Here is a 12,791-nt window from a genome sequence, read left to right on the forward strand (position 1 = left end):
AGTTTTTACCTTGTAAAAAGAGACAGAATTCGATTTATTAGATTATTAGAGGGAATCCTAACATTGCTAACTGGAATACCAGGTCTCTCTCTGTGACCAATTATAAGCAATTTTGAAAGATTTCTCCTGAAGGAGGGAAGAAAAACTTCCATTAAAGGATTTTGGTACCAAGCTGCTTTGAAGAATAGAGGCCAGAGTTAAGAACTATATTTATACTCTGTGGGGGTTTCTATCTATAAGAAAAGATTCAAGGTCAATTGACATTTATTCTTCTTAAGTCTAAAGTAAATAAACTGGATAAATTAAGTAGATAAGATAAGGAAACATTTACATTCTAAACCATAATTAAGTCAATTCTATCAGTTGCTCCAGGAAATTTACTTCCCTACAGACCTACTCCCTTTCCAAACCATCCAAGTTATTTTCTCTCCATATTAGAATATGAGGCAGCTGGGTCACTCAGTGGATAGAGGATTAGGCCTGGGGTCAGGAATATTCATCTTCCTGAGATCAAATCTGGCCTTAGAAATTTACTAGCTATGTGACAAGTCACTTCACCCCGATGGCCTCCTCATCTGTTTCCTCATCTGTAAAATGAGTTAGAGAAGAAAATGGAAAAGCACACCAGGCTCTTTACCTAGAAAAAACTAAATGGGGTCAAAAAGAGTGAAATGACTAAACAACATGAGCTCCCCAAGGGCAAGGGCTGTCTTCACTTTTATATTTGTATCCCTAGTATTCAATACTTGTAAGTAACTGTTCATAATTACTTATGTATCTTATGTATGTATTTAAATCTTGCTCTAAATGTATACTTTACAATTTCACACCAATATTAATAAATAGTTCTTAAGTCCACATTTATATAAAAATCCCTTATGAATGGAAGTTATGGCCTATTACTCAACCAATAGCATCTATGAAAACTTTCTTGCTCAGATTATGAAGCCAGCCCTCATAACCCATCCATCTGGTCATAGTTTGTTCAAATTTATTGCCCAGTGCCTATGAAAAAATAAACACCTCATCCCACTAACCTAGAAAAATTCCATCTATATAAGATGAGAGGCATAGTGGAAAGAGCTGGTCTTAAAGCAGGAAAGTCTATGTTCAAGTCCTCTACCAAGTCCTAACCCTGGGTGTAGCCCTACTAAGTCACTTAACCACCAAGGCAGGGGGTCAGCAAAGTCTGGCTCCACCTCCATATCTGGCCAGTCTGGGCAGAGCCCCAGGATGTGCCCCGGGGGCCCTTCAGCCCCTGCCCCAGATTCCAGTGCCTTCCGCCTCCATCCTCCTCCTTCCATACACATTTATGGCTCTCATGGCCAAAAAGGTTGCGGACCCCTGCTCTAGGTGTTCAGCACAGAAGATGATAACTTAGATTGGTAGAAAAATTTCCTCCCCCTCTCCATCCACCTGAGGACACCTGCCCCTCTGCCCAGCAGCCCAACAGGAGTGCTTCCTCCCTCCTGCTTGAACACATGGGTTGAGGCAGACATGATTGGGGATTTTGATTCGAAACTACTACACCAATGCAATGATCAACAATTTGGAAATAGGTCTAAACTATTTGTTAAAACCAGTGGAAATATGCATCGGCCAGGGGTGGGGGGAGGGTGAGGGGTGAAGGGGAAAGTAAGAGCATGAATCATGTAACCATGTTAACTTTTCTAAAAAATGAATATTAATATTTTTTTTTAAAAATTTGCTGATATCTTTTAGGTAAGAGCACTTTATTCTAGCCTCCAATCCACAAGCCTAGGACCATTATGTTGTTTCTTTTTTATTCTAATTCAACTATAAAAATTAGATTTATAATTGAAAAGCAATTGTACTTATGCCAACTTCAGCATCACAGGAGGCATATTTAGAATATATTTAAAAAGAGTTGATTATCTCACTCATTAAAATGTAAACAGAATTCTGTCATAACCATTTAAATAACAAATTTGGTTCCAAACCTGGAAAATAGAGTAACAATTCCCACCTTGTCGTGGTCCATCTCTGTTAATAGTTTCAGAAAGGCTGGGGGTGAAGAGACATACTGCATGCTGAAATGTTGGAGAACTCTGTAACATGAGTGACTGGCAATATTCCATGACATTAGCACAAATCTACAGGGGAAGAAAGGTAGGTACAAATATTATACAAGACAAAACAAAGAAACACAATATATCTCTGTGATCCAGACAATATGTCTACCAGTTAATTTCTAAAAGTATTACAATAACTGTCAACATAAAGAATACTTTCAAAATCCTTACTCCTCTTACCTGTTGCATAGCCAATTCAATCTCATCTCTCTTATTCACTCTATCTCCTTCCACACCATCTTGAAACTTAAACTGCCTAAGTCTGTCTGAACCACCAAAGCGACTTAGTAATCCTAAGCATTGGCGCTAAAAAGAAGAAAAGAAAAGAAAGAAATTAATTGACATTACTGAGTAATACTAGTTTAAGCACCTATCAGATTAGCTAATGTAAGAGTAATGGAAAATGATAAATATTGGAGGGAATGTGGCAAAATTGGGACAATAATCCATTGCTGGTGGAATTGTGAACTGATCCAACCATTCTGGGGGGCAATTTGGAATTATATACAAAGGGCTATAAAACAATCCTTTGTTCCAGTAATACTACTAACAAGGTCTATATCCCAGAGATATTTTTTAAAAAGGGAGGAAAAGGACTTATTTGTACAAAAATATTTATAGCTGCTCTTTATGTGGCAGCAAAGAATTGAAAACTAAGGGGATATCCCTCAACTGGAGAATAGCTGAACAAATTATAGTATATGATGGTGATGGAATACTATTTGCTATAAGAAATGATAAGCAGGATGATTTCAGAAAAAGCTGGAAAAACCTACATGAACTGATGCAGTGAAATAAACAGAACCAGAAGAACATTATACACGGTAAATCAATATTATGGAATGATCAACTGTGAAAGATTTAGCTATTATCACCAATACAATGATCCAAGAAAATTATGAGGGACTTATGACAAAGAATGCTATCCCCCTCCAGAGAAAGAACGACTAGAATCAGAATGCAGATGAAAGCTATGATTATTCACTTGTTTATTTGGGTTTATGTTTTAGGGTTTTGTTTTTTATTCACTTAGAAAAATGAACAATATGGAAATATATTTTGCATGATAATACATGTATAACCCAGACCAAATTACCTACCAGTACTGGGAGGGGGGAAAGGAAGGAAGGAATGTGACAAAACAGGAGTCCCAGTAGGGATAGGAGCAGGGTAGGCAAAGGGGTCAAGAAGGCAGAGGGGTCAAGAAGGCAGTCACACACACAGAAGCTTAGCACTCCATCATTTATTACATACACACACTCTCTCACTACTTTCTACAGCAAACGTATATATTGGATATCATGAGAACTAAGCTAAGCTAGTGCGGGAATCCAACAATCAACAAAAATAATTCCGAGTATTTCCTAAGGATACCAAAAATTGTTTTCCTTCAGGCAGGGAGTTGGAGAATATCTGGAGCAAGGGACTTTCCTAGGTCTCAGGTGTCTTATCTAAAACATTCTTTTCTCTGTGGCCCTGTCCTCTTCCTGACCCCTTAGGGAATGCTAAGGAGGAAGGAGGAAGGGAATTTGTCAAGGGGATTTAACCCCTTATGTTCTCTACAGAGGGAGATAAATTCGATCATATAAATTAGGAAAACTCATGTGGAAATTTATTGCATGTAATTGGTAAAATTTTTTTTAAAAGTACTTGTGTAGAAGGTGGAAGCTGTTCACTGAAGGAGGAGGAGGGTGAGAAGAGAGTACTGTTCAGGTGACTGAATGGGGTGGTGACAGGGAGAAGAAAGGCAATGCAAAGACAATGAGAGGGGCGATGGAGGGAGTGTCATATATAAGAAATTCGGCTAGGGCTCTCTTTGTGATGGCAAAAAACTGGAAAATGTAGGGTTGTCCCTTAACTAGGGAATGGCTGAACAAATTGTGGTATATGATGGTGATGAAATACTACTGTGCTATTAGGACTGATGATCTGGAGGATTTCCATATGAACTGGGAGAACCTCAATGAACTGATGCAGAGTGAAATGAGCAGAACCAGAAGAACACTGTGCACAGAAAGTAAAACATTGTGGAACATGGGGCAGCTGGGTAGCTCAGTGGATTGAGAGCCAGGCCTAGAGATGGGAGGTCCTTGGTTCAAATCCGGTCTCAGACACTTCCCAGCTGTGTGATCCTGGGCAAGTCACTTGACCCCCATTGCCCACCCTTACCACTCTTCCACCTAGGAGCCAATACACAGAAGTTAAGGGTTTAAAAAAAAATGTAAAAAAAAAAAAAAAACATTGTGGAACAATCCAATGTAATGGACTTTGCTACTAGTAACAATGCAATGAGCCAGGAAATTCCTAAAGGACTTGTGTAAAAATGATATCCACATCTAGAGAAAGAACTATGGGAGTAGAAATGCAAAAGCAAATCATATGACATCACTTATCACAGGTATGTGATTTGGGGTTTAGGCTTTTAAAAAATCGTTCTATAACAAAAATGAATAGTCTGGAAATAGGTATCAAGTAATAACATTTGTACAACCCAGTAAAATTGCTTGTCGGATGTGGGAGGGGAGGAAAAGAAAATGAATCATGTAAAAGTGGAAAAATATTTAAAAATTTAAATTAAAAAAAATATGGCTAGGTCACAGAGTGAAAGATGGGAACTAATGTAAGCTTAATTATATATTTTTTTAGTTTTTCAAATTTTATTTTCAAATGAAGATCTATCTCTTCTCTCTCCCACCTACCCCTACCATTGAAAAAAGCAAGAAAAAGAAAATCCCTATTACAATATCTAGTCAAACACATTCTCAAATTAACCTTATCTAAAAACCATAGTTCACTCTGTACTCTGAGTACATACATTTTCCCCCCAAAGTTTTTCTAAAACCTCAATTATTTCTTCCACCATGATAGTATTCCATCAAATTCACACACCACAATTTGTTCAGCTATTCCCCAACTGATGGGCATCCCCTCAGTTTCCAATTTTGGCCATCATAACAAGGGATTCTAGAAATATTTTTGTATTTATGAGTCCCTTTCTCCTCAATGTTTGACCTCCTTGAGGTATAGCCCTAAGAGTGGTATCAATTTAATGGCTTTAGGACATAGTTTCAATCTGCCTTGAAGAATGGCAGACCTGTTCACGGCTCTACCAACAGTGCATTAATGAGCTTATTTGCCCATGGTACCTTCAGGATTGTCATTTTTTTTTGTCAACTTTGCCAATCTCATAGATATTCTTAGATGTATTCAACTATTCTATTCCCAAAGGGAAGCAGAAGAGACCACAACACTTTTAAAAATGAGTATAAAAAAATTCATTTTTCTTCAAGAGAATAAAGATAAGTCATAACATGAGGACTGACAAGGTAAAGAGTCATAAAAAATGACTAGCCAATAGAAACCTTGGTTCTATCTAATGGATTTGAATCTAAAAGCAACTAGAACAATTCAACAAGAATAGTATCCACAGTCTGGCTTTCATTACCGAGTTATAATATATACCTATATTATATACTATCACATAAAATTAGCATAGTAATTTAGAACATGGGAGTCAAATTTGAGAAGTGAAATAGATTTCATATATATTACCACAAAAGAAACATGGAATTTAAAAGAAACAAAGTGAAGGCTTTGCACAGTGGCAATATTGTAGCCAAAGAGGTTTTTCCAAGGCACAATTACTACTAAAAGAAATAAAATAAATTACCTGGAATCGCCCTATGTGTCCCTGTAGTTCCATCAGTGATCCTTCAGTGACATCAACATCTAGTTCACTTAGCACCCCTACAAAATATATGTGGAGGTATTTTTTATTATAATTTTATAATCCACAGAATGGAAACAACTGGCAAATTTCTTAAGATTTATATACCCCTGATGTACTTAGATGAATCTTTGAAATAAATATCTTAAGGAATTTGAACTTTAGTGCTCAGATATGAGAAGAGCATCAAATGAACATGCTAAGTAAAAAAGGAAACTTGCGATATTAAGTTGCTGTAAAAAAGCTATTTTTAAAGCGTTGAAGAAAATTTCAGATATGTTCATCACCCCAAAAACTGACTACACAAAACCAACAAAACCAAAATTAGATGGGAAGTAACAAATTGAGAAAAAATTTTTATAACAAAAACCTCTGACAAATGTCTCAATTTCTTAATTTTATAAGGAGCTAAGTCAATTGAACAAAAAAATCAAGCCATTCCCCAATTGACAAATGGTCAAAGGCTATGAATAGGAAGTTTTCAGATAAAGAAATCAAAACTATCAATAATCAAAAATTGACTACATCAATGTTTAGCAAGAATATCATTTTTAAGGAATATGAAATACCAGAAAACAAGAATTAAAGAATTTGTCATCTGAAATATAAATGTTCTTTCTCTGGCTAAATATTACTAGTAATTTTTTTAAATTTCCAAATAATTTTTCAGTATGGATTAAGTTCCAACTTCTGAATAATTCTAGCACCAGGTTTGTTTTCTTCTTCCTCATCATTTAGAACTTAAATTTCCCTGTCCTCTTTGACCTCCATTCCATACCAATCATCTACCACCAGCACAGATATAGCATTGACTAAGTCACTACAAAATTATGCTCTCCCTCTGAGATCGATCTTAACCATGGCATGTGCTTTGTGTGTCACAAGGTAAATGATGGAATTGGCATTTAAGATGAGTTCCAAAAGAAAGCAAGGATCTACCACCTCCAAAGAAAGAACTGTCAAGAGTCAGATGGATGTAGATCAAAGCATCCTATCTTTCACATCATTGCATTTATGGTTTTATTTTGGGTTTGGTTTTCTAAGAGTATACTCTCACAACAATGGCCAATATGGAAGTGTGTTTTGCATGATAATACATGTATGGCCCAGAACAAATTGCTTAACATCCTCCAGGAAGGAAGGGAGATGGTTTGGATCTTATAATTTTGGAAAACATATGTTGAAAATTATTATTTGGGATATAACTGGGAAATAATTGGGATATAATTTGGAAAATCAAATATCTTTGAAATAAAACAAACAAATAAAAATTAAATAATTAGATGAGGTGGAGATAAGGAAAAAGTGCATTTCCAGGAGGAGCTGGTCAATTTAGCTAGGCTTCAAAGAGTGGCAAGGGAAATGATATATTTAAAGCTGGGGAGGGTGTTTGGGGTAATATAAAGGGATTTAAATGGCACAGGAATATATAGTTTATCTTATATATGATAAGGAACCACTAGTTTATTCATCTGTTGTTGTTCAAGAGTTCAGTTGTAGGGGGCAGCTGGGTAGCTCAGTGGATTGAAAGCCAGGCCTAGAGATGGGAGGTCCTAGGTTTAAATCTGGCCTCGGACACTTCCCAGCTGTGTGACCTTGGGCAAGTCACTTGACCCCCATTGCCTACCCTTACCACACTTCCACCAAGGAACTAATACACAGAAGTTAAGGGTTTAAAAATATTTAAAAAAAAAAGAGTTCAGTTGTGTCTGATTCTTTCCAACTTGTGAACCATAATGGCCATTAGGTTTTCTTGGCAAAGATACATGAATGATTTGCACTTCTTTCTCTACTGGATTAAGGAACAAAAGTTAAGTGACACTCACCCAAGGTCACGCAAATATTGTCTGAGTCTGGACTTGAACTCAGGTCTTCCTGACTCTAGGCCCAGCACTCTGACTGCTAGCCATTTACCTGCCTCAAAGAGGAGTTTATTCATAGGAACATCTAATCAACAATGGGTAGAAATGTGCTTCAAGAATAATTCTTTGGCAGCTGGGCAGAGGTGGGATTAGAGGGAAAAGATTTATATCAGGAAAACCAATTAGGAAACTATTGCAATAGTCCAAGGCCTAAGAAACATAGAAACCATAACTTCCCACCAAAGCTGTACTGATTTGGACAGATAAAATCTACACCCATAGAACAATCCATCAATCAATCAAAATTCAAGCAGTGACTGTGTCAGTGCTCTAAGCCAATGGGATGCAAAGAAAGGTAAAAGTCCCCTAGAGGAGGCATGTTAATAGGGGAGACTATACGTAAAAACTACTGGGAGCCTGGGAAAAGCCTAATAGGAGTGATATTTGAAGGAAGCCAGAGAAACAAGAGGTGGAAAGGAGGAAGAGCATTCCAAAAATGAGGGACAATTAGTAGAAAAGATTGCAATGTCATGTACAAGGAGCTACAAGCAGGTCAGCCCAGCAAAACCATAGAGTACTGGAGGGGAGGTAAAGTATAAAAAGATTAGAAAATCAAGAGAGGGGTCTCCATATATGACAGAAAACAATCAAATACTAAATTGTATGGAGGATCACAGGTACTAGAGGTACTAGAGAGGGAAAAAGGGATGTGGAGAAGAGAAAAGAAGGCTCTAAAAAGAAGATAAAATTTGTAATAGTTCTTGAAGGGTAGCTAGGATATTAATAGATGAAAAGAGAGAATTCCAAAAAGAAGATACACATTGAACAAAAGCATGGAAGATGAAAGCATGAGCCAAAAGTTTGCCAGCTCGTATGAAACTTTCCGCAGTGAAGCAAAAAAAAAATTAGAGGAAAGGAAAAATGAACCAATGCATACTCAAAAGTTTTAAGATGGCATCTCTCTTGCATTTGTTCCCCAGTTGTTTCATATGTACATATGATCTTTCCCTAAGTAAACTAATTCACATAAAGCCAGGAGCCATATCTTTTATTTCTTCTATCTCTAAGGCATCTATTGTATCATAATATAGAATATTTTATGCAGAGTAAACACATGATAATCACATTCAGAATGGCTTCTTGTTCTGAATACCACCTTTTCACAATAACCATGGGTCTAAATTAGGACAATGACAATCTAAAAGCTGTTTCAAATTTTAACCAAAGGAAATGAAATCCATGTAATCATATTGCCAAAGACTAAATATTTTAATCCACTTCAGTTAAATGAACACAATAGTAACACTGGTATCAATTTCTTTTTTAGAAAGTCCTTATTTTTAGTCTTAGTAAGAATTCTAAGCCAGAAAGGCAAGAACTAGGCAAATGCAATTAAGTAATTTGCCCAGGGTAATAAAGCGAGGAAGTATCTGAGGCTAAATTTGAATCCAGACCCTCCCAACTCTGGATCTGGTGTTCTATCTACTAAATCTCTTAGCTACTCCTCAATTTCAAATAAATCATCTACAACAGAACATTTAAAAAATATAAACACTCACAGCGAGTCTATAAAAGAGCACTAAAGGTCCATCTAACACAATTAGCTCACCAGGCAATGCAGCTTTGCTGATGATTCCTGTGAGGAGAGCTAGCTCTTGCAAGGAGCCTGCACTGACATCCTGACAGCGTAGTATTGCTTGTATGGTGTCAGAATGGGAGATGAGAAACTGCAATACCTAAGTTGAAGAGAGAATAAAAGGAAGAAAGCAAAAGAGAAGAATACAAGTGAGGGGTTTTCTTATAAATTATTCATTTTTAGCAGCAATTAACTATGCCTTTCAATAAACTGTGTGGAATCATTAAATACAAGAACTTTTCCAGACTCAATCTATGATTTCACCAAGGTATGGAGGTTCCAGGTAAAGTCTCTCCACCTATCTGCACTTACTCACTGGCGCTCTCTCTCTCTCTCTCTCTCTCTCTCTCTCTCTCATATTATATATATATACATACACACACACACACACACACACACACACACACACACACACACACACACACACACATATAAAGCCCTTCTTTCTTCAAATCTTATTTGGAACAGGCTTTATTTTTTTAAATAAAACTTGTAGTATTCCTGGAGATTTTGGCTAACTCTAGGAATAGCATAAATTTTAAGTAGTTCTCTCTAATCTCAGAAAGAAATTTACAGGCTAGCTTTTATTTAGGTTAAAGGAAATCAGAGGAAAAGTGAAAAAGAATTTGCTGCTCTTCAATGCTGCAGGAGTAGACAAACCATTAAACCAGGATTGTTTGTTTTTCACCTTTATAAATTACCTTTAAATTTTTGGCAATTGTTTTCTGACATTTTATTATTCAGATTCTCTCTCACACTACCCCCATCCCCACCCCCCTCAGGCAATAAATAAACTGCTAGAGGTTATATCAGTGATTTCATTCAATATAAATTTCCGTATTGCTCATGCCATGGCTGAAGTCACATAACACACATAAAATAAAAAACTAATAAAGGAAATAAAGTGGAATATGTATGCTTTGACCTGTAATACTGTTTACCTTTTAAATTGTATGAAAAAAGGCAGTATGGCATAGTGGAGAGACTGAAGTCAAAAAGGCCTAAGTTTAAGTTCCTTCCTAATATATACACTGGCTGTGTCCACAAAAGTGGATTCAGTTATCACCTCATCCCTACTTCCCACAACACTTGTATGTTTTGATTTGTTGATATTTGTATGATTCTGATTTTAAATGTTTTCTTTCTCCCAAAGTTTCATTTTTCTTCTATTTGATCTTCTTTTTATGTTTTTGTTTTTTCTTTTGAATTGACTCATACAATCCCATAACTCAACCATGTATCCTGAGCTGATCTGGGTATTTCTTTTTTAAATACCCTCTTCAAGGAGGATTGTATTTTTATAAAATCCAAGATTTAATTTTTTGTTTGAGAAAAAAAATTCTCAGGGAAAGAAGCTTGCTGACTCCTTAATCTAGAGAATGAACTGTTTGCAGAAAGATGCCTGAAGAATCTACAATGCATCCAGAATGAACTTTGGGGTACAATTAATTGAACTGATGGGGTTTGAACAATTACTTTGAATGTACATTTTATGCCAATAGGGAACTGCCTCCAATTGGTTTCTTGTCAATGCGCTTAGCTAAACATTGGTTTTGTGTTCTCTCTCTTCCATTCCCCTCTTATCTCTAACTACTGTAGTAAGAAGACCTTTGTGGGTATAAGATGATTATATAAAATGATCACTAGGGGTAACTAGGCACCCAAGGATCATCGGTGGGATTGTGTAAATGGAATTAGCTCATCCTCATTCATTTTTAGACTCTAGCCATCAGAAATGATGTCGCCCCACCCAACTCAGTGGGGAGAACACTGGTTACCCACACGTGACAATGAGAAATCAAAAACAAGGGACTGCCCTTTGGGCAGTCCAAAACAGTGCTGAGGTTGCCATTTGTCCACTTGAAATTGGAGGTGACGAAAGATGCTATCCTTCAAATATGATGGTAACTTCCTGTGGAGACAGTTGGTGCTTTGAACTTGGTGTAGAAGGATCTCTGATGAGACCTCAGACGGCTTCCCTCTGAATTGTCCCATGGGTAAGTTAGGCTGACACAGTGCTCTTTAATTATTTCATACATGTTAAATCTTGACTTTCCATTAAAAATCTAAGTTTCTCAAGGGCATAAAACTTATCCCATACAGATATAGCCTGCTTGTCTGGAGATTACACTTTGAAAAGCATCTTCTAAATCAAGTCCATGGTTGTTATTCAGGTGTGTCCAACTCTTTGTGACCCTGTGAACCATACTGGCCATGGGGTTTTCTTGGCAAAGACAATGGAGTGGTTTGCCATTTCCTTCTCTAGTGCATTAAGGTAAGCAGAGGTTAAGTGACTTGCCTGGGGTCACATTTGCATGGCTTAGTAAATATCAAAGGCCAAATTTGAACTCCGGCCCAGCATTCCCCAAGTCATCTAGTTGCCTCAAGTCAAATATACAGAGTACTAAATACAGAGTTGGTCTGCATGTTATTTCATTAATATAAGGGAACTCAATGAGAAAAATTCTTCAACCAATATTGATCAGAAATTATTCTGAGGAAATCTAGGTGGCTCAGTGGATAAAAAAAGCCAGGCCTGGAAATAGATGACTATCTTATGTAAGCAGGAAAATTTAGGTATTTATAGATATATATTAAAATTATGTGGCTGCCAGGAATCAACAATTTAGGTTGATTCCATAATTAAATCAGACCCAAGTCAGCATCGGGTTGAAGAGTTTATTTACAGTCTGGTAGGTAAAAAGTAGGAATAAAGAGAAAAAGGAAGAGGCTAGTCCAGGCCAAAGGCCTGGACGGAGAGAGAGGAAGGTTACAAAGCTTAATAAATGAAGCTGTAAGCCACAAGGCCCAACAGCCAGATAGGCAGAGTTTAGAATTGGCCCAGCTAGGCCAAGGAAGTCAGCCTAACTTACCCACGTGACAATATAGAGCGTAATCTATCTGTGGTCTCAGGAGATGCTTCTTCTTCCAGTTCGAGATGGCAACTGCCCCCACAGGAAGTTCACTAACTTACTTAAAGAGATAGTGTCTTTCATCACTTCCTGTGGTCCACCTCTAATTCAAATGGACAAATGGCAGTTTCTACATTGATTTGGACTGCCCAAAGGGCAGTCCCTTATTCTTGATTTGTTACTTATTGTCACGTGTGGGTAACTCGTCTCCCCTCCCCACTAAGGGAGGTTAGGGTGACATCATTAGCACGCCTGGGTTGAGTAGAATTTTGACTATTAATGGGCTGGAGCTAATTCTATTTATACACCTATGTTCAAATGTGGACAAGCCTTCCTAGCTGTGTGACTCTAGGCAACTCACTTAACCCCAATTGCCTAGCTCTAACCACTCTTCTGCTTTGGAATTGATATTTAATATTAATTCTAAGATAGAAGGTAAGAGGTTTTTTTTTATTATTATTTTGCAACTCCATTTTTGAAAGCAGACTGAGACCCTAAAAAGGTTGGGTGACTTATCCAATGTCATATGGACAGTATGTATCAGTGATGCAGCCTGTCTTC

General features: G+C 37.1%; 1 protein-coding gene and 1 pseudogene across 1 annotated transcript in view; one reads left to right on the forward strand and one right to left on the reverse strand.

The window, feature by feature from the left end:
* The window catches only part of NUP205 (nucleoporin 205), a 100,763-nt gene that overhangs the window by 15,101 nt on the left and 72,871 nt on the right, over positions 1 to 12,791 (reverse strand). Inside the window, exons 35-38 of the mRNA XM_044677625.1 lie at positions 9,292 to 9,418; positions 5,764 to 5,840; positions 2,274 to 2,399; positions 1,988 to 2,114 (exon numbers count right to left, since the gene is read on the reverse strand). Of these exons, the coding sequence (XP_044533560.1) occupies positions 1,988 to 2,114; positions 2,274 to 2,399; positions 5,764 to 5,840; positions 9,292 to 9,418 (457 nt within the window). The remainder of the gene's footprint in view (positions 1 to 1,987; positions 2,115 to 2,273; positions 2,400 to 5,763; positions 5,841 to 9,291; positions 9,419 to 12,791) is intronic.
* On the forward strand, positions 5,684 to 5,885 carry LOC123250847 (annotated as a pseudogene).

Source organism: Gracilinanus agilis, chromosome 5 (assembly GCF_016433145.1).
Source record: "Gracilinanus agilis isolate LMUSP501 chromosome 5, AgileGrace, whole genome shotgun sequence".
Lineage (NCBI taxonomy): Eukaryota > Metazoa > Chordata > Mammalia > Didelphimorphia > Didelphidae > Gracilinanus > Gracilinanus agilis.